Source organism: Stomoxys calcitrans, chromosome 5, assembly GCF_963082655.1.
Source record: "Stomoxys calcitrans chromosome 5, idStoCalc2.1, whole genome shotgun sequence".
Lineage (NCBI taxonomy): Eukaryota > Metazoa > Arthropoda > Insecta > Diptera > Muscidae > Stomoxys > Stomoxys calcitrans.
Genome location: NC_081556.1, coordinates 162,137,424 through 162,158,527, shown reverse-complemented (window position 1 = coordinate 162,158,527; position 21,104 = coordinate 162,137,424). Strand labels below are relative to the sequence as shown.

The 21,104-nt window shown below is 38.7% G+C and overlaps 1 protein-coding gene and 1 long non-coding RNA gene across 2 annotated transcripts; both read left to right on the top strand.

Annotated features, from left to right (window-relative positions):
• Positions 1-75: 75 nt before the first annotated feature.
• LOC106086160 (mitochondrial-processing peptidase subunit alpha) lies at positions 76-21,104 on the top strand. Its single transcript, XM_013250715.2, has 5 exons — positions 76-237; positions 293-668; positions 11,505-11,921; positions 20,109-20,754; positions 20,815-21,104. Exons 1-5 carry the CDS (start codon positions 191-193, stop codon positions 20,982-20,984), a joined length of 1,656 nt encoding a protein of 551 aa, XP_013106169.1. The 5' UTR covers positions 76-190; the 3' UTR covers positions 20,985-21,104.
• LOC131998044 (uncharacterized) lies at positions 14,165-14,697 on the top strand. Its single transcript, XR_009398508.1, has 2 exons — positions 14,165-14,413; positions 14,490-14,697. It is a non-coding gene; the product is annotated as an uncharacterized LOC131998044 (long non-coding RNA).

The following is a 21,104-nucleotide window of genomic DNA, read 5'->3' as shown; positions in this document are numbered from 1 at the left end:
TGATGATACGTGACCAATAAGTACCTCAATAAAAATAATAATATGAATAACTGAATAACCGATTCTAATTCTCAGAGCTTTGAAACTACTACGTTTTTGTCATATCTACGACTATGGAAAATTAAGAATTCTTGCATTCTTATTAATATATTGATATCTGTGTTAATTTTGAATAAAATACATACTCAAAATGCAACTACGTTTAGCCCTACACTCATTAAGAAGATCATGGCATAGGTATATGTGGTGTATTAAGATTTGGGTTAAATACTTACGTGAAATTAATTTGTAGTGCGCCTAGGAGACTATATGCCACAGAAATATCGGCAAACGAGATTGGCGGCGGAACTGGAATCGGAAATATAACAGGTGCTTTACGTAAAAATGTCGATGGGCTTTACACTGTCAATCAGCCTTCTACAGATATTGTTACAAAATTGCCACCATTAACACATCCTCTACCAAATCTAGCCAATGTGGAGTATGCAAAACCATTGGAGGAGAGTAGTGCGACCAAAGTGACTGTTCTGCCGAACGGATTGCGTGTTGCCTCGGAACCTCGTTTTGGCCAATTTTGTACCGTCGGATTGGTTATTGATTCCGGTCCTCGATACGAGGTTGCATATCCAAGTGGTGTTTCGCACTTTCTGGAGAAGCTTGCTTTTAACGTAAGTTCAACTACACATGTAAACGAATCATCCTTTGTATGACTTATGAAATATGTAATCTGGCGTTTCCAAAATCTTTGCCAATGCTAGCCTTGTCTCTGGAGCAGAAAATACTTCGATTACTCATAACTATCGCAATTTCCAAAAATAATGTGCAGACTTTTTTTTATGCTGGTACCAACAAAAATTTATTAACATCGGGCAGCCTTTAGTTTGTACATTGCATAGTTCAATAAAATTTCCTCGATAGACAAAGAAATATTTAAAAATGAAATACTGAAAACTAGAATATTTCTGATTAAAAGGCATTGGCATGGACATATGTTACATAATTCTAGTACTCAAATGTCTTTCGGCCAATAAAGCACATACCCATGTGTATATAATACGATTATTTGGGAGTATGCTTATGCCTTATTGCCGTTAAAGTATAAACTTAGCCTGTACTTTTCCTCAAACCCAGTTTGGAATTTTTATTTTTTTTTTAATTTGTAAGCCTACATATGGTGGTTTGAAGATAGATTTTATGTACTCGTAAAATCTTAGAAGTTGTCATTCATTTGAAAATTTTATCGGTAGAAAATTACTCATAAATGTGTCAGGATTCGAATATGGCGAACTTCTACAAAGGTATACTTCTATTAAAACATTACCTATTCCGAATAATAATTCCGTGGGAGTTTTCCAGCTCCAGTTCGAACTTCGAAAAGGAAATACATATTTTTCAGGAGAAGGACGGTATTCTGAATCAAAATAAAAGGGACAATAAGAAGGAATAGAAGGTTTGCATAAGTTCAGTTTTATTGACAATAAAAGGCGAGGGTTCCAGCATTGGTCACATTAAGATATGTGGTTTAATATAATATACCCGTATATATAAAGAGATGTCGCCAAGGGGCATGTCGCATAGTGGAGAATTTGTTCAAAATAAAGGGCAGGTCGATTTTCATGAAATTCGGCAAATATGATTTACGGATGTAGAAAAAGAATTTTTAAGTTTTAAGCAAATTGGTTCAGATTTATATATCTTCTTCTATATAAAAAAAGAGTCGCGTGATTGACTGATCACTGCCCAGCCCAAACGGGCTGGACGTTGGTTATGGGTCGGAGGCGTGTACGTCATGTCGCATAGTGGAGAATTTGTTCAAAATAAAGGGCAGGCCGATTTTCATGAAATTCGGCAAATATGATTTACGGATGTAGAAAAAGAATTTTTAAGTTTTAAGCAAATTGGTTCAGATTTATATATCTTCTTCTATATAAAAAAAGAGTCGCGTGATTGACTGATCACTGCCCAGCCCAAACGGGCTGGACGTTGGTTATGGGTCGGAGGCGTGTACGTTAAGTTAAGGTACTAAAAAGTGCCAAAAAGTACGAAAATTGGGACTGTTTGCACAGGGCGAACGGAAAGGGCTAAGGTGATGTAAATGGGCTTAAATAAAAGAGGTATCGAAAAATAAGGTTTAAAGAAAAAATTGTGGAACACCGTACCGTACCGTACCGTAAGTGGGAGAAATAGTACGTTTAGTGCCGAAATTTTTACTTTTGTTTACGGATTGAGCTGCAGCTCTGAATTTTGTAACTTTTTGGATAGTACCATTTGGTACTTTTTTTTAGATGGAGCTAGAGGTCTGATATTTGGAATGCAAGTAGTTGTTGCCCTCGTCAAGCTTCTGTAAGTGAGCAAGCTCGTTTCGATCCAAAGGACCGATCGCTGCGGGAACAAGTTGGCCATTGGTTATTTAAAGGCGCCAATAACTCGCCTTGTCATATCGAGCATCATAGACACTCAGTATTTCTGCAAGAGCCGATGCCGCTCGGACTCTCACTGAGACTCTCCGCTTGATACCGCTAATTGTCCGTGACTGCCGTTGCAGCTGTATGGAGAAATCCACTATCCTTAATCTGTAGACGCGCCCGGAAGTTCCCAGCTAAGATTCTCGTGAAGGTTAGCTGTCTGTGTGGTGTCCACAGCTATCCCGCGCCGGGGGGATAGCTGAGCTAGAGGTCAGCAATTTGGCATGCATGTACAACTAGGAAAATATAATGGGTGACTATGATCTTTTTACGAATCGTACATTTTGGTACCAAATATTAGTACCATTTGATACTTTCTGTGCAGATGGAGCTAGAGGTCTGATTTTGGCATGTAGGTAAAACATAGATATATATGTTGGGTGACTAATTGATTTATTCAAAATTCGTACGAAAACTTGTATCATGTTGTACTTGCTGTTCAGATAGAGCTAGAGGTCTGAAATTTGACATGTAGGTACAACAAAGAAATATGTGATGGGTGATTAAATGAGATTTTCATTATTTGCACATGTTGGTACCATTTATTTTCATTTTTTATATATTTTCTAAGCTATTAGATAATACAAAATTTTGAGTTCGGATTTTATAAATTAGAAATTTTGTTTAACATAGAAAATTATGTTGCGCTTAAAGTTTTTAAAATTATTTTCGGTTTTTATCTTACAGGAAGTTGATTAAATGTCTTAAGGCTATTATAAAATATTAAGTTTTGACAAAAATTAGTTCTATGAAGTTGTAATCTAAAATCGTGTAAATTGTATGGTTGTACATCAGAAACATACGTTAAATGATTTTGAACATATTTTGGTAACATGCCATTTTTAGCTTTAAATATGAAAATAAATGCGTTCATTGACAGCAACTGATTTACCGACATCCACTGCAAGTTTTCTAACATACATGCTACATGCTCCATTCTGCTAAATCTTAAAATACATCTCACGGCACGATTTTGTAGTATTTGGAGTCGTTCCTTCATTGTATTCCTAAAAAAAGGAATGTTGAACAGTATTCAAAGTGAGGCTTTATTATTGCATTGTAAATTCGAACTGAAGCTTTCTTTTAAATATTCTTTCTTATTCTTTCCAGGAAAGCCACCTTTTTTGCTATGTTTTTACATACAAATTCAAAGTGTTTGTCAGATTTCAAATGCTTATCGACGATAATGCCAAGATACTTTATCTCCTCACTTTCTCTATAATTGAATTTTCAATTATAATATTTTCCGTTGCGTTTCCGTTTATAACCATTGCCTCAGTTTTAGTTGTATTCAGTTTCATTTTATTCATTTGTAGATATTTTACCACATTTTCCAGTTCTTCGTTTACTTTGGCAATGCAAATGTTTGGATCTTCGCCAGTTATATAAATCAGGGCATCATCCGCAAGCACACATATCTTTGCCTCGGTCAATGGTTTTTGCAAATCGTTTATGTATATTAGAAAAAGTAATGTTCCCAATACAGCCCCTTGGGGCACTCCCGTGTTAACAATGGCTGGTATAGATGTGAAATTACCACATTTAGTTTTTTGTTTTCTATTTTCTAGATAGCTTTGAAACCAATTTAGCTCTTTTCCTTCAACACCGTATCTGTTAAGCTTTTTAATCAATATTTTCCTATCGATTATTTCGAAGGTTCGTTTCAAATCCAGAAAAACCGCTACTACACACTTTTTCTTTCCGACATCCGTCTTCCACTGGACAACTACAAAATTTAACAGGGATTCACAGCTATGTTTTTTCTAAATCCAGATTGCGTCTTATTTAAAAGATTGTTGATTTTCTCTATGATTTCTATGTGCTGACTGGTCAAATTTCTTGAGGGTCTTTGGAATTTTTAATTTTTTGAATTGGTATAATTATTGATTTTTTTAGACATTTTGGGAATATTCCCTCATTCATTGATGATTCTATTACTCTGTGTAGATGATTTCCAATTATATCGTAATTTTCTAAAATAATTTTTATTGGTTTTGAGTATTTGGACTTTCTTCATAGATGGGGCAATAGGTATGAAATTTGGCATATAAATATATAAAGTAAAGATTGGTGACTTGACCAAAATTTGTACCATTTGGTACTTTCCTTACAGATGGAGCAAGAGGTCTAAAATGTGACATGTAGTTACAAGAAGAAAATATATAATGGGTGACTAAATGATCCATTCAAATTGTTTGCATTTGTGTACCAAAAAGTGCAAAATAGTACGTGATTGGCGGACTGACTGATCACTGCCTGGCCCAAATTTATGAAATTTTGCACGAATGTTGTCTTAAGTTAAAGACGCGAGATAAGGCCGGGTTTGGTGATATTCGTACGTTAATATACTAAATAGTACTAAATAGAACGAAAATGTGTATTAATTGGCCAGGGCGAACGAATATGACTAGGGGAATTTTCTTGGGCTCAAATGAAAGAGCATATAGAAAAAATAATTCTTGAAGAAAATCCTTTTGGAAAATGGTACAAGAAGTGGGTGAAATATTACGTTTAATGCCGAAAATGGTACTTTTTTACGGATTGAGCTGGAGCTCTGAATTTTGGAATTTAGGTACACTTTGGCTACGACAACAACAAAAGATATTTGATGGTGGCGCTAAGCGGGGATATTTCTAAAGCAGGTACAGGTACGTACGTGTATCCTTACCTGATAATTATCTTTAGTGCATCCTCTAGCGAGAACTATTCGTACGTTAATATACTAAATAGTACTAAATAGAACGAAAATGTGTATTAATTGGCCAGGGCGAACGAATATGACTAGGGGAATTTTCTTGGGCTCAAATGAAAGAGCATATAGAAAAAATAAGTCTTGAAGAAAATCCTTTTGGAAAATGGTACAAGAAGTGGGTGAAATATTACGTTTAATGCCGAAAATGGTACTTTTTTACGGATTGAGCTGGAGCTCTGAATTTTGGAATTTAGGTACACTTTGGCTACGACAACAACAAAAGATATTTGATGGTGGCGCTAAGCGGGGATATTTCTAAAGCAGGTACAGGTACGTACGTGTATCCTTACCTGATAATTATCTTTAGTGCATCCTCTAGCGAGAACTGAAATGGAGGAAGTAAAAATGTTCAAATTAATCACTGTCACGTATGGCACAAAACCAGAAGCATTTTTAACCATTCGCGAATGGCATCAACTCTTAATCGATGAAGAGAAATGTTTCCCCATTGACTCAAACATTTTTCGTCATCATTTTTATACCGGCAATATGATGTTCGGGGACAATTCTCTTCAAGAAGCATTGGCTATAAGACAACAGGTGTCAGCTTTGCTCAAAACAAATAATTTTTTATTCGTAAGTGGTGTTCAAATGAGCCAGTCAGCATCTTTTAAAGCAAATTTTCTTTGCCTCAATTGTTAAACTCACCGTGGATCGATTATTTTAGCAAATTAGATTTATGCATTTCCACTTTATATTTCGGATTCATGGATTTTGTGATGCCAGTTAACTTGCCAAATGTGCATGCGTATATGTGCGGTCTGAAATGAATGAAATGATCAGATCTTTTTCAAGTTTTTTGCCTGTAAGGGCGAAGATTATTAAATTTCATAATTTTTGTTTATTTCTCTTTCGAGACGAGCTCAATGATCGGAGATTTACTTTGCATATGGAAAAAGAAAGCCAGACATCGCACACACCAAAAGTTCTTCATCGGCAAGGGATGCCACCTTACTGTATAACAAACTAGTACAACAAAAACAACTGTGGGACGCGTTTCGTCAGATCTTGGTTTTTGTGCTCTGGTGTTTCGCTGTTAATTTTTTTGACAATTCTAAAACTTGAACTCTCAGTGATATGTCTTCCATCCAAGCTCGTGGATAAAATGGTTAAACCTTTTCTTTTTGCTGCGATGTATTGGTCGAAATCGTTGGTAGTATTATTCTGTCTTCAAGAATTAGCAACATACTTCAGTATTTCAGTCTTGAATAGAGTTTATCGGATTCAGCCACTACAAACAACAATGTCGTGGTGCTAGGTTCCAACGAAACTTAACCCAGCTGACATTTTATTAAGAGCTCCACACCTGAAGAGGTGCTCAAATCATCGTTGCGAGCAATCTGCAGCCAGTCTTGGTTGTTGTTGTTGTAACCACACATTTCTATGTGGAGCAATCCTCGTCAAGCTTCTATAAGTGAGCAAGCTCTTTCCGGTAAATAGGACCTTTCGCAACGGGAACATAATGGCAATTTGTAGTACAGAATACTTGAAAAATTAACACGAGCGGAAAAGAAATGTGTTGCTAACCACTAAACTAACCGATTTGTCGATACAGTGTGAGTATCACAATTCATTCCTGAATAATTTTATTTCACTTTAATTGGCTATGACAGAATATTTGTTCCACTAGCCGAACGTACAATAGCGTACCAAGCACCTCGATCTTCTGCGCTCGTTGTAAAATCTCTGACACTAAGTTTCGAGGTGTCTCCCACCACTTGATCTTTACATCGGGCTTTTGGTCTTCCCGGTTTGCGTGTACCACCGTGTTTGCCTTCAAAAGATTTCTTTGCTGGAGCTTCTCCATCCATTCTGACATTCATACGTCGCCTATATTCTCCATTAACGCAAACTGGTCCACATATTTCACAAAGAATCTTTCTCTCAAAAACTCCAAGCACTGCCTCATTTTCTTTCACAAGTACCCATGCTTCAGAACCATATAACAGCACGGGTATCAGTGCCTTGTATCGTGTAATCTTCGCCTGTCGAGAGATGACCTTGTTTCTAAACTGCTTGCTTAGTCCAATGTAGCATCTGTTTGCCAGTATTATTCTTCGCTTAATCTCAAAACTTGTGTCATTCGTTTCTGTTACGGCGGTGCCGAGGTAGAAAAAGTTACTATCTCAAAGTTGCGGTTCCCAACTTTCTCCATTTTCTTTATCTGCTCGGTTTTGCAAGGCTTTTTGGGAGTTGAAACTATTCATTTGTCTTATCTCCATTTACTGCCAGACCCATTTTCATTGACTCTTTTTCGACTCTTTCAAAGGCTGCAGTTACTACTTCCGGTGACCGACCTATGCATACGCCCTATCAACATGTCGCCTCCGGTCTTAAATAGTTCAGCGGGTAACCCGTCGGTTCCTGCTGCCTTGTTTTTCTTTAGTCAGGTCACTGCTACTTGGACCTCATTCTGACTAGGAGGTTAACATTCTATACCATCAGTAGGGATTGGTTCTTCGGTATCCTCTTCGCCGCCAACGTCGGACACTAGCAGTTGGTAAAATGTTCTTGCCACATCCTCAGCATGTTATCTATGTCAGTTGCCAGATTTCCTTCTTTGTCTCTGCCTCAGGAGGATGTACCTGCACCAAAGCCATCGGTTTGATGTTTAATTCTTTGGTAGAATTTCCGGACTTCATTCTCCTGAACATCTCAATTCGCTCACACTCACGTATTTCCATTTCCTTTTTCTTTCTGCGGAATAGTTGTTTCTCCTCTCTCCTTTTCTCCCAATACCTCTCCTTCATCTGGCGCGTTGCTACTGATTGCAGGGTTGCTCTATATGACGCATTCTTGGCTTCAGTAGCATCTCGACACTCTTGGTCGTACCATGGGTTTCTTGGAGGAGGCTTCCGGTACCCAAGTACGGATTTTTACTATTCTTTTGTTTCCCATAGGCGGGTTACTGGCCCAGCGCCCCAACTGTATGGGTTTTGTGGGATTGCACATGTATCCCTCGTTGTGGCGAGCCGCTTGCTCCAAGATCCGACGCTCGCCTCCAGCCGCTCCTAACCTGGGAACAGACGCTGATGTTGGCCATTGGTTATTTGAAGGCGCCAATAACTCGCTTTGTCATCTCGAGTATCATTGGCACTCAGAATTTAATTAAGAGCCAGTGCTACCTGACTCCTCACTGAGACTCTCCTCTTGAAAAAACCCCAGCACCTGACGTATACACATATAGTTGTGTTCAAATCAATTCTCGAAATTTTATAACAATAAATTATTAAATAAATTTTATAACTTTGTCTTCTTGGTTTGGCTCGAGGTCATCGAACAATTTACAAAAACAGGTGTTGGTGTTTTATTTAATTGTTTAATCTGTAATTTTTACCAATATTTCGACCACTGCCGGCGATCTTCATCAGAGTTTGAACTATAAATTTAACAAACAAGTAATATTACAAAAAATTAAAAACATTTACACATTTGAAAATAATCTCATTTTGAAACAAAACAATCGACTTACACAGCACACAAGTTCCACTAAAGCTCTCTTATTATTGTCTGTATTTTTGTACCAAATTCCTGTAAATTTGTGCACAATTGTCTGTGTCTTTCTTAAAGTTCATCCGTTTGTTTATAGGGGTGTTAATAGTATGTAACATTTCTAAAGAAAATCGTCTTTTCTGATGGGATTTTTGTCTACGTCTTTAAAATGCGGTAATGTCCTGTTAAAGTGCAATGTGCTGCAAGTGCATTCTTTTGTTCTAAAGGTTTGTTCTTCATTTTCTGGTTAGATTTATGAGATGATAATCTTGTATTTAATTTAGTTTTGTTTGTTCCTACATATGTCATTGCACATAAATTTGCTTCATCCCCGTTACAGTTAATTTTATAAACTACATTGATTGGTATTCCTTTTTTCATCCTTGATTTAGTGATGCTGAATAGAATATTTGATGTGTTGTGGCTTTCTAAATTTTTTCCCAAAATTCGTTGTTCAAAATGAAAGGAGTATTGATACATAACTCCATAGGTTTTTAGCAAATAGCCCAAAAGTTGAAAACTTAAATTATTTTTGTGCCTAGAGAAATAATCTTTTTCTGATGCCATGAAGCGGCATCTGTTTTTAAAAACTAGTTCAGAATTTCTTTAAATTGTCATAAAAGAATATTATTTATCGGATTAAGGTTAAGTTCATTTATAAAGGAAAGGGAAATGAAATCTTAAAATGCGTTTTCAGCTAAATCAACTCTTTTTGTGTTATACCACTATTTACATGAATAGAAATGGACGATGGGTTATACCCAAAAGGCATTTACTCATAGAGATAGGTCTATATGGCAACACTATCCACATTCGACAAAGGAGTATTGAGGTCAATAAAAACTCACTGTTTCAAATTTCATCGAAATCGAATAAAATGCTCCTTTTATAGATTCAATACTCTATTTCGTGAGATCGGTCTATTTGACAGCTATATCCAAATATGGTCCGCCCTAGACCACATTCGACAAAGGAGTATAGAGGTCTACAAAAATCCTCTGTTTCAAATTTCATCAAAATCGGAGGAATAGCCCATTTCGGGAAATCGGTCTATATAGCATATATATTCAAATATGGTCCGATCTGAGTCACATTCAACAAAAAGGTGTAGGTGTCTACCAAAACTCGCTGTTCCAAATTTGATCGAAAACGGTATATTCTTGGTGTGTACTAATTTCGTCATTTGTTTAAGACCCCATAAAGTATATATTCTTGATCGGCGTGACATTCTAAGTCGATCTACCCATGTCCGTCGGTCTGTGGAATGCGCAATAACATTCGAAGGAGTAAATCTAGACGCTTGAAATTTTGCACAAATGCTTCTTATTTTATCCGAATTGGGTGAAATTTTGCACAATGACTCCTCCTAACAAACGTGCCAAATATGGTATGAATCGGTGTAAAACCTGATATTGCTCCCATATAAACCGACCTCCCGATTTTACTTCTTGAGCCTCTAGAGGGCATAATACTTATCCGATTTGCTTAAAAATTTGCACAGCGAATTTTTCTATGACCTCTAACATACGTGCTCCATATGGTCTGAATCGATCCATACCCTGATATAGCTCCCATTTTTACTTCTCGAAACCCTATAGTGCGCAATTCTTATCCGATTTGATTGAAACTTTGCACAATGGTATCTACTATGGTCTCCAAAATCCAATCCAATTGCAATTTTAATATTTTATAATTTTTTTATTTTTTCTATTTTCCTAATTATGCAATTATCATAGTTCATTTTGTTTTAGGGGTTGCACAAAAAAAAATTTAAAACAAAATATTTTTTTTTTATTGATTTTAAAAATATGATTATTGCGTTCAGCTCCTTGAGGTTGCAAAACGTTATTACGAGTAGTCATTCACTCATCAAGTGATTTATTGTTTTGTTATACTTCTCCTTTTGAGGAGAAGTATTTACATGGCATAGTACCTCACAAATGTCGCCAGCATTAGGAGGGAATAACCACCGTTGAAAAATTTATTATGGTCTCGCCAGGATTTGAACCCAGGCGTTCAGCGTCATAGGCGGACATGCTAACCTCTGCGCTACGGTGGCCTCTGAGTAGTCATCCATACATTATTACATGTTTATACTTTAGAAAAAAAAAATCTATAATATTTTAACTTAAATACAGTCCATTAGTCAAATAAGGTTGTTGTTGTTGTTGTAGCAGTGTGTTATACACTGAGGTGGCAGCCCTTGCCGATGAAGAACTCCATCGGGTCAATCCGGTGCGTACAACCGGCTGCCATGGGATTGAGCCAACTAATGTTTTAGGGCTTGCTAATATTTGAGCAAATAAATAAAAACAAATACATTAGAATTATATCTCGTGCCAAATATATATTTATATACATAAGTTTATCTCGCACCAGATAGAGTTGCATATGCCAGATCCAATTTCATCTAATTATATCCAATTATATGTGTTACTATTTAAAGTGAGATGTGAACATATCAATTTTAAATTAATTTTGTCATTATTATACATATTTCAATTTGTGTTCAGTTCAGGAATTTTTAAAACTCCACCATAAACTTTAGATTTTTTGCTCACATTTTTTTGCGGGTCATATGAAAATAATTTTATATAAAGATTTGAAAGCTTGAATTACTGATGCCTTGGAAACTGTGAGAGATATTCTGCACAAGAAAGGGTAAGATTTTCAAGAGCTATTCGTAAAATTATATATTTACTTGTACAAAATTGTTTTTTTTTTTATCAATACATCAGATAAAACTGCATAAAATAATTAAATAACAAATTCAAATGTTGTATCATTTATTTCAGTCAACTACAAATTTTCCAAATAAAGATGCGATTTTAAAAGAACTGGAAAAAAATGGAGGAATTTGCGATTGTCAGAGTTCTCGTGATACATTGATATACGCTGCTAGCATCGATAGCCGGGCTATAGAATCAGTAACGCGCTTACTGGCGGATGTTACGCTAAGGCCTACTCTACAGGAAGAGGAAGTTTGTTTGGCTCGTCGCGCTATTCAATTTGAATTGGAGACATTGGGCATGCGTCCCGAGCAGGAGCCAATTTTAATGGATATGATTCACGCAGCAGCTTATCGAGAAAATACTCTAGGACTGCCAAAGTTGTGTCCGGCACAAAATTTGGATTCAATAAATCGTGATGTTTTAATGAATTATCTAAAATATCATCATTCTCCAGATCGAATGGTCATCGCAGGCGTTGGGGTATGTATTTTCAATTTACATATATTTTCTCTGTTGTTTGTCATTGAAACAAACAATAGACGTACAATTAGACATAAACATTTTTATTTAATTAGACATACAACATAACATGGGGAATTTTGTAAATATTTTACTTATGAATACTCGTTACCCCTCATTTTAGGTCTGTAGGTCTGACAAGAGGGAGTTAAATATATTTGTTGAAAAAATTAACCCTCAAGCGACTCATTAAAGTGGCCTTTCAAGTCCATTTTTGGCTATTGCTATGCTATTGGAGCAGTTATGAACAGCAGGTTATGAACCGATGCAGGTAGAAGTCGTTGTGCAAAATTTCAGCCAAATACGATAAGAATTGCGACCTATGGGGGCTCAAGAAGTAATATCTGCAGATCGGTTTATATGGGAGCTATATCAGGGTTTTGACCGATTCAGGCCATATTAGACACGTATGTTGGAGGTCATAAGATAGGCTCAAGAAGTATGGTCGGGAGATTGGTTTATATGGGAGCTATATCAAGTTTTGGACCGATTCAACAAATTCTAGACGAAACGGATAAAAATTGCGTTTTCTAGGGACTCAAGAAGTATTATGGTGAGATCGATTTATATGGGAGCTATATAAATATGGACCGATATGGCCCAATTACAATCCTAATCTACATCAGTAAGAAGAATTTTACAAAATTTCAAGCGTCTAGCATTAGTTAGCGTGCTTTCCGCAGGCAGAGTGGTGGAGACGTCTAGATAAACTTCAAATGTAATAGCGATCAAGAATATACAGGGCGACAGGAAAGTACATACCCAAATTAAAAAAAACACGCTTTTCAAAACAAAACGTTTGCTCGAAAAAGTTTTTCTCCAAAATGTCTAAAATTGCTGAGCATTGATTCCAGTATTATTGGGTTGCCTAAAAAGTAATTGCGGATTTTTTAAAAGAAAGTAAATGCATTTTTAATAAAACTTAGAATGAACTTTAATCTAATATATAATTGCCATTTTGTTCGATAACCTTTTGCCATCTTCCTGGCAAATTTAGTATTCCACGCTCATAGAACTTCTGGCCTTTATCTGCAAAAAACTGAACCAAGTGCGATTTTATAGCCTCATCATTGCCGAAAGTTTTACCATTTAAGGAGTTCTGCAAAGATCGAAATAAATGGTAGTCTGATGGTGCAAGGGCTATATGGTGGATGCATCAAAAGTTTCCAGCCAAGCTCACTCAGTTTTTGGCGAGTGACCAAAGATGTGTGCGGTCTAGCGTTGTCCTGGTGGAATATGACACCTTTACGATTGACCAATTCTGGTCGCTTCTCCTTGATGGCTGTATTCAATTTGTCCAATTGTTGACAGTAAACATCCGAATTAATCATTTGGTTCCTTGGAAGCAGCTCAAAATATACCACACCCTTCCAATCCCACCAAACAGACAGCATAACCTTCTTTTGGTGGATATCAGCCTTTGAAGTGGTTTGAGCTGGTTCACCATGATCCATGATCGTTTTCGACTAACGTTATTGTAAACAATCCATTTTTCATCTCCAGTTATGATTCGTTTTAAAAACGGATCAAATTCATTGCGTTTAAGGTGCATATAGGTACATAAGGTGCACAAGCGTTGATTCGGTTTGTTAAATGAATTTCTTTCAATACAAGTGGTACCCAAATATCAAGCTTTTTTACCAGTCCAAGACTTTTTATGTGATAATGAACGGTTGATTTTGGTATATTTAACTTCTCTCCTATCTCACGCTCAGTTACATGACGATCCAATTCGATTAATGCTTAAAATTTGCTTAAAATTTGTCAACGCCGACTATATGAAAAATCAGCAATTACTTTTTGGGCAATCCAATATAATCAAAGTAAAATCTTATCCCGACTGTGCTACTGCCAGTTTGCGTAACTGCTATTTATGAAAAGGTGAGTAGACATATCTGTGCCACTGTATAAACTTAAAGGGTCCTAGACAAATATTTCGTTGTTACAAACAGAATGACGAACTTAGTATACCGCCATCCTGTGGTGTAGGGTATGAAAAGAATTTCATTTCGTGGATATATGGCGGCAGTACTGTTGCCACGCGATGAATTATGCTAACTTAAGTTTACCGAAAACATATTTTTGTTTATTTAATAATGAACTTATAGTAAGTATTAGATAATCAGCTCATGCTAATTAAAACAGAAATCACTGTCCAGATATTAAATTAGTAGCTGATACAAAATTCGAAATGTTTTTTATGTTTTCGATGGTAAAAGTTTGTAGGATGTCATTAATTTATTGTTAAGTATTTTCTCTTGATATTTGTTTAGATCCCTGCAAGAACGAAGTATGTGTTCAACGCTGATGATAATTCCACATCTGGGGCTTTTGTTGTCCATATTTTTATCCATTCCATGTGCAGTCGGGAGAATAATCTTCATTTGCACTTTCAATGTTTGTAGCATAAAAGGGTGGAACGTTATTTGGATTTTAGAATTGTAGTGCTGGTGGTGAATACTTTTATTGTTTTCCATGAGATCTTCAGCTAACGCATTAGATGTTTCTTTTTTCGTATCTCGATTATAGAGTCAGTAATTAAAGGCGAGGAAAGTGCTTGTTTAGCTGCGGAATCAGCATGGCAGTAACCAGTAGGTCCGACGTCACCAGGTACCCAACAAAGAGTAATTTTAATTTGATTAATTCCATTTAAATTGCTCATTTATTAGTCAAATCGTTAGACCATATATGACTAATACACTACAAAATTAACAATAAAAGTTTTCTTAAAAATAAATCGGGAATTAAATATTACTCAAAAATAGTTAATCTCATAAATTTAACTAATATTACCAATAATAATCCCATGGCAGCCGGTTGTACGCACCGGATTGACCCAATGGAATCCTTCGTCGGCAAGGACTGCCGCATCAGTGTATGTGTTCGTCATGGGAGAGGCACATCCCGGAGTGCCTTCCCCACACGCTTTTTGTTCGTGCGGGGATTGAAAGGAACTCCGGGCCGGGTTCTGTTCGGTTTGCCAGAACCGCCTCCATCATCGGTTGGTGTCGGTGAGGTGTAATCGGTGCATGGAGTGGGTTGATTTCCGATCTTGCTCTGACCTCATATCACTACTGGTGTATAGCCATACTGAAAATGTTGGTAGGTGCCGTGCGAACATAGACAGCAGTGGTTCACAAGCGTCGTCGTCATCGCCTTCTGCGTCCTCGTCGTTGGACTATGTTCTCATTCTCCCCTAGGTAACGACCAGCGTGGCATAGCAGATTGAAGGCTCCACGTTTAGAGAGTGAACTGGCTTAAGAGAGTACACCAATCGCCGCTTCAGTGAACTGGCACCCCCTCGGATGTTGCCGAGAGGACATTCCGAGACATCATTAACGCAGCAGCCGCTCGCTTTATGCTGGTATAAAGCGATTGAATACTCCAAGTGCGGCCCGATTTCCCGGCGCACGCTGGTACTTGCAGACGAGCGTGATGGGATTTAATAACCCCAGAATCAGCGAGCTGAATGTGGAAATAAAAAGGGTAGTCAATGAACATAGGCCGAATTTGTGGCTGGAACACTTGGAGCAATGTAACTTAGGCACTGGTTTGGTCAAGCTGTGGTCTACTGTTAAATCACTCTCGAACTCCGGCAGACGAGATGATAGGACACCAATCGCCGCTTCAGTGAACTGGCACCCCCTCGGATGTTGCCGAGAGGACATTCCGAGACATCATTAACGCAGCAGCCGCTCGCTTTATGCTGGTATAAAGCGATTGAATACTCCAAGTGTGGCCCGATTTCCCGGCGCACGCTGGTACTTGCAGACGAGCGTGATGGGATTTAATAACCCCAGAATCAGCGAGCTGAATGTGGAAATAAAAAGGGTAGTCAATGAACATAGGCCGAATTTGTGGCTGGAACACTTGGAGCAATGTAACTTAGGCACTGGTTTGGTCAAGCTGTGGTCTACTGTTAAATCACTCTCGAACTCCGGCAGACGAGATGATAGGACATCCGTCACTTTTGGCGACGTAACCGTGACTGATCCAAAGAGATGCGCCAGGTTGTTCAACCCTCAATTTATTGTGCATCCCGAGAATGACAGTGCAAGGAGGAGAGCCATTCGTCGTATCCGTGGTCTCCGAGTCGATGAACAGCCATCACAATTTACCATGGGCGAAGTTACAAATGTCCACCGTGGCGCCAAATCATCCACGGCGTTGTGCCCCGATGATGCTGAAGAATATGGATTTTCCTGGAGTTGAATACCTTACTACTGTCCTCAACCTGTCGTTGAACACTCCTATAGTTACCAATGTCTGGAAAATGGGCGTTGATTCCGCTACTGAAGCCTATGAAGGACCCGAGTTTGGGGAGTCGTATAGAACTTGTCGCATATTTCGCTGCAAGAAATCTGTAGGTATCTGCCACCAAATCTTCAGCCACATTGTCCACTACAAATACGCGTGAGGTGAATACCGAGCTGACTGTGATGGTCGATGGATGTAGTTATGTCTTCTCACTGGTAAGATCCTTGTCTCCTAATGGAGGTGGTCCACATAAGAACTGAGGAGACATCTCGTCGCAGTTCGGAGGGCGGCATTCTGACAGATCTGAATATTATTCCACTGCGTGTCACGAAATTGGCGAGACCACACTGGCGCTGCATAACTTACCACAGACCCGCCAATTACTTTTTACGTGGTTAACAAGGTTTCTTTGTCTGCACTCCAAGTGCTGCCAGCAAGTGGCTTGAGGACCTTGTTTCTACTTTTGACTTTATCGCAAATTGCTGTGGCATGTGGGGAGAATGTGTAAGAGCTATCAAATGTGAGCTATCCAATGTGTATTTTGGGACATTTGATGGTCGGAATCATTTCTCCATCGACCATCACAGTCAGCTCAGTATTCACCTTACGCGTATTTGTAGTGAACAATGTGGCTGAAGATTTGGTGGCAGATATCTTCAGATTTCTTGCAGCGAAATATGAGGCAAGTTCGTTGAGGTAGATGTTCAATCTATCGCAGATGTCAACAATGGGGGCCCGATGCCATGATCGTACAATCGTCCTCATATGATATGATCTCTATGCCGTCTGGAGGGGGTGGAATGGAGGATAGGTAGAGGTTAAACAGTGTCGGAGATATCACCGCTCCTTGGGGAATTCCCTGTTTCACTCTACGGTGCTTCGACTTCTTATAACTAAATTCCACAAATGACTGGCGACCACACGAATAATTCGCGACCCAGCATTTCAGGCCTGGCTGGAAGGACGTGTTGGCGATGTCCTCAAATAATGTGGCATGGCTGATCGTGGCGAATGGCTTCGATAGGTCCAGAGCTACGAGGACTGTCCTATCACATGGCCTGGGCTGATTGAAGCCAAGGCAAATTTGTGCGGTGATGGCATGTAAATCTGTTGCTGTGCTATGCAGTCGTCGAAATCCATGTGGATGCTCGCCAAACGGAAATTCTCCTACGATGCTCGGGAGGAGTAATGCCTCAAGCTTCTTTGCTACTGGTGAGAGAAGGGAGATCGGCCTGTACGACTCTCCCAAATTCGGATCCTTTCCAGGCTTCAGTTGCGGGATCACGGCGTAGCAGGTGTTGTTGTAGCAGTGTGTTGTACACCGAGGAGGCAGCCCTTGCCGATAAAGGATTCCATCGGGTCAATCCGGTACGTACAACCGGCTGCCATGGGATTGATGATTTAGGGGACAGGTGATTTAGTCTTGTTTAGAGGCATCAGTAAAAAGTCGTTCCAAGCCCGCATGTTGTTCAATGAGCTGATCAAATTTTTGGATGTTAATTTCTTTGGGCCATTAACACTTTTGAAACGTCGTCATCAATGACTGATGAATTAGTGGACAAAATTTGTTTGATAGTTCTCAATATCGTCTTTGAACTGTTTCCAAAAAGGATTAAATCATAGTTGATTTTGCTGAGCAGGAAAGTATTGACAAGGATAATAAAAGAGTTTGGGAAGGTGTGGCTTTTTCTCGAGAGGAACTTTATTATGCTGGATCTGGGAATTAGATCTTTCTTCAGTTTCAAAAATTGCTGTTTCCAGCCGTAGTTCTTTTCAAAAACCATTTCAAGTATATTTTGCCTACTAACATAAGGGAATATTATGTTATTAACAACAAGGTTGGGAGGTTCACATCAATGATTCCAGCATATAAGTAACACTGAGTTTTTAGAATGAGATATTTTAGGCGGTTAGTGGTGCTAGTGTCTCTGTTTATGGCGATTTTGTACAAGTCATCTGCATTAATGCAATGATATATTTTTTCGTACCTACCTTATACCGCTGGTCTGATTATAGGCTTTTTAAACAAGCTTACTGAAAGGGGGAACCTTGGGAATGCCGTTATCCAAAGAGAAATGGTCCGAGTGGTAGCGGCAGTTTATTTGAACTCTGAACGTGCGTCCTGTTAAAAAATGTTTGATGTAGTTAAACATTTATCGGCCGACTCCCATAGACTGCAGCGCACCACGCCTCCAAATTAGTTTAAAACAAAGTAAATGTAATATTCGAAATATTTTTGAATAGTAAATTTGAAGTTTTCCAACACTTCTCCACGAAATGTGTTGATAGATCGCATCGCACCCTATTAGTACATCATTTCCAGTCTGTTTTGCTTTCCTCACCTTGCAGCTCCGACGTGGGTGGTGGCAGGTTTGCTCAACCGTCTCCCTGTCTCATCACTGTTGCGTCCGATGTTGACAACTCTGGGGAAAATACATAATTTCAATTGTTATGGCAAATAATGCAGATCCTCTGCCGAGTACCAGTGTTAGCACAGAATAGTTGGTAGTTGATATGGTTCAGTTCAAAAAAAAAAAAAAAACTTAGTTCCGGGTCGTCTATGGCTCCTGAATTAAGGCAATATGAATCTTACCCTTGCAGGTTTTCTCCATCGGAGGGTGAGTAGCTGCCTCGCTCCCATGGAGATCTATCTGGGCGACCTCATTCATTGATCCCCCAGTCAATGGGCTACTTGGGAGCGGGTGATGGTCTCATCGCCTGCTCCCTGCTCATTAGGTTGCATTGACTTTCCTGTCACTGCACTGTCTGCCGCTTTAATGTTAGGTTCTTTGCCTATTTAAGTCTGCCGACTCTGGAGAAAGTCGGTAATGGTTCCATCGTCGGGTCCCTGTTCGTAAGGCTGTATTGAGTTTCCCGTCCCTGTACTGCCTGATGCTTCAATACTAGATTCTTTGCATATCTTAGTCTTCAAAATCTTAATGTGATTATTGGATGTAGGTGATGGTTCCATCGTCGGTTCCCTGTTAGGCTGCGATGCCTGATGTTTCAATATCAGGATCTTACCTTCCATATTCTTACGAATCTTGAAGTCGGTTAAATCAATTCAATAAAGTAAATCCAGGTCATTGATATGAGACTGCACTCATTGATATGAGGATGAGCTAGCGAGACTAGGAGCTACCCTACACATTCCAGGGATACTGAAATATGTGGGCATGCCTCTAGCGACATGTAAGCTATGTGGCCTAAGCTAGACTTCTCTACTGCTTTGCTGTCATTGGCTAGAACAGACGTCTCAGTCATTGTGTCCGTCATGGAAGTAGGTGATGGTTCCATCGTCGGCTCCCTGTTCGGCTGCGATGCCTGATGTTTCAATATCAGGATCTTACCTTCCATATTCTTACGAATCTTGAAGTCGGTTAAATCAATTCAATAAAGTAAATCCAGGTCATTGATATGGGACTGCACTCATTGATATGAGGATGAGCTAGCGAGACTAGGAGCTACCCTACACCTTCCAGGGATACTGAAATCTGTGTGTGTGTCCCGCAGTAGCAGTCAGAAGGAAATCCACTTTAGGTGTTCATTTTTTGAGAACCCGTCTGATTTAGCGGACATGAACATTTGCATGTTTTTGCGCTTTTTATAGCGACCTGGGTGGTTCAACGGTAAGAACTAGAAGGCGTCTTCCTTCTCCTGTTCCTGTGGTATCACAATGGATGAAAACGTCTAAGTGAGACTGCCACTTAAACCTAACCTAACCTATCCCCTTTTCCATGATGAAATGTTCATGGGAAATTTAGTAGTTAGTAAATACAATAAATAACTATTTATACAAGTTAGAGAATACTTTATCTGATTCCATTTCATTTTCCATTTACAAAAGAAAATTAGCCACATAAGATTAACATAGAATTTTTACTCTTCTAGGTTAATCATGATGAGTTATTGCAGCACGTAGAAAATTATTTTGTCAAAGATTCTGCTATTTGGGATACTGAGAGAATCAGACTTACGGGAGCACAGGCAGTAGATACGTCGGTGGCCCAATATACGGGAGGACAACGCAAAGAGGAGTGTGAAATACCAATATATGCAGCTGCAGGTTTACCTGAACTTGCTCATGTCGTAATCGGTTTGGAGGGATGTTCCCACCAAGATCCGGACTTTGTTGCTTTGTGTGTCCTCAATATAATGATGGGAGGAGGAGGGTCATTTTCCGCTGGCGGTCCTGGAAAAGGCATGTACTCAAGACTGTACACAAATGTTCTAAATCGATATCACTGGATGTATAGTGCCACAGCTTACAATCATGCATATGCGGATACAGGACTATTTTGCATACATGCAAGTGCACCACCTAATAATGTACGTGATATGGTTGAAGTAATTACGCGGGAGCTGGTCAATATGACTTCAAGCCCAGGAAGAGAAGAACTAAGTCGTTCTAAAATTCAGCTTCAATCGATGCTTCTTATGAATCTAGAATCCAGGCCGGTCGTATTTGAAGACGTTGGTCGTCAAGTTTTAGCCACAGGACATCGAAAACGCCCCGAACACTTTATCGATGAAATTGGTGAGAGTATAAACCAATTTGTAGTTCACAATAACTGCAACTAATTTTTGTTACTTCCAGATAAAATTACTGCTGCTGATATTCAGAGAGTCGCCAAGCGTACCTTATCGTCCCCGGTTTCTATGGCTGCTCGAGGTGATATCGCTAGCTTACCGGACATTAAAGAAGTTCAAAATGCTTTACATTACGACGGTCGTTTATCAAGTCGCAGGCTATCACTATTCAAATAACAAGCGTAACAAAAACTGACACTTTCAAAAAGTGTTGTCGTGTTAAACAATATACCGCCATTTTCAAGTGATTTCAGATAATTCGATAGATAATAAACGCAGTGTAGAGTTCAAAATGAA

What these genes read in the sequence shown, in the direction of transcription:
- LOC106086160 (XM_013250715.2), top strand. Translation starts at nt 191, where the DNA reads ATGCAACTACGTTTAGCCCTACACTCATTAAGAAGATCATGGCATAG. An exon ending in TTAAGAAGATCATGGCATAG is followed by an intron (nt 238 to 292) that starts GTATATGTGGTG and finishes ATTAATTTGTAG; the next exon opens with TGCGCCTAGGAGACTATATG. An exon ending in ACACTTTATCGATGAAATTG is followed by an intron (nt 20,755 to 20,814) that starts GTGAGAGTATAA and finishes TGTTACTTCCAG; the next exon opens with ATAAAATTACTGCTGCTGAT.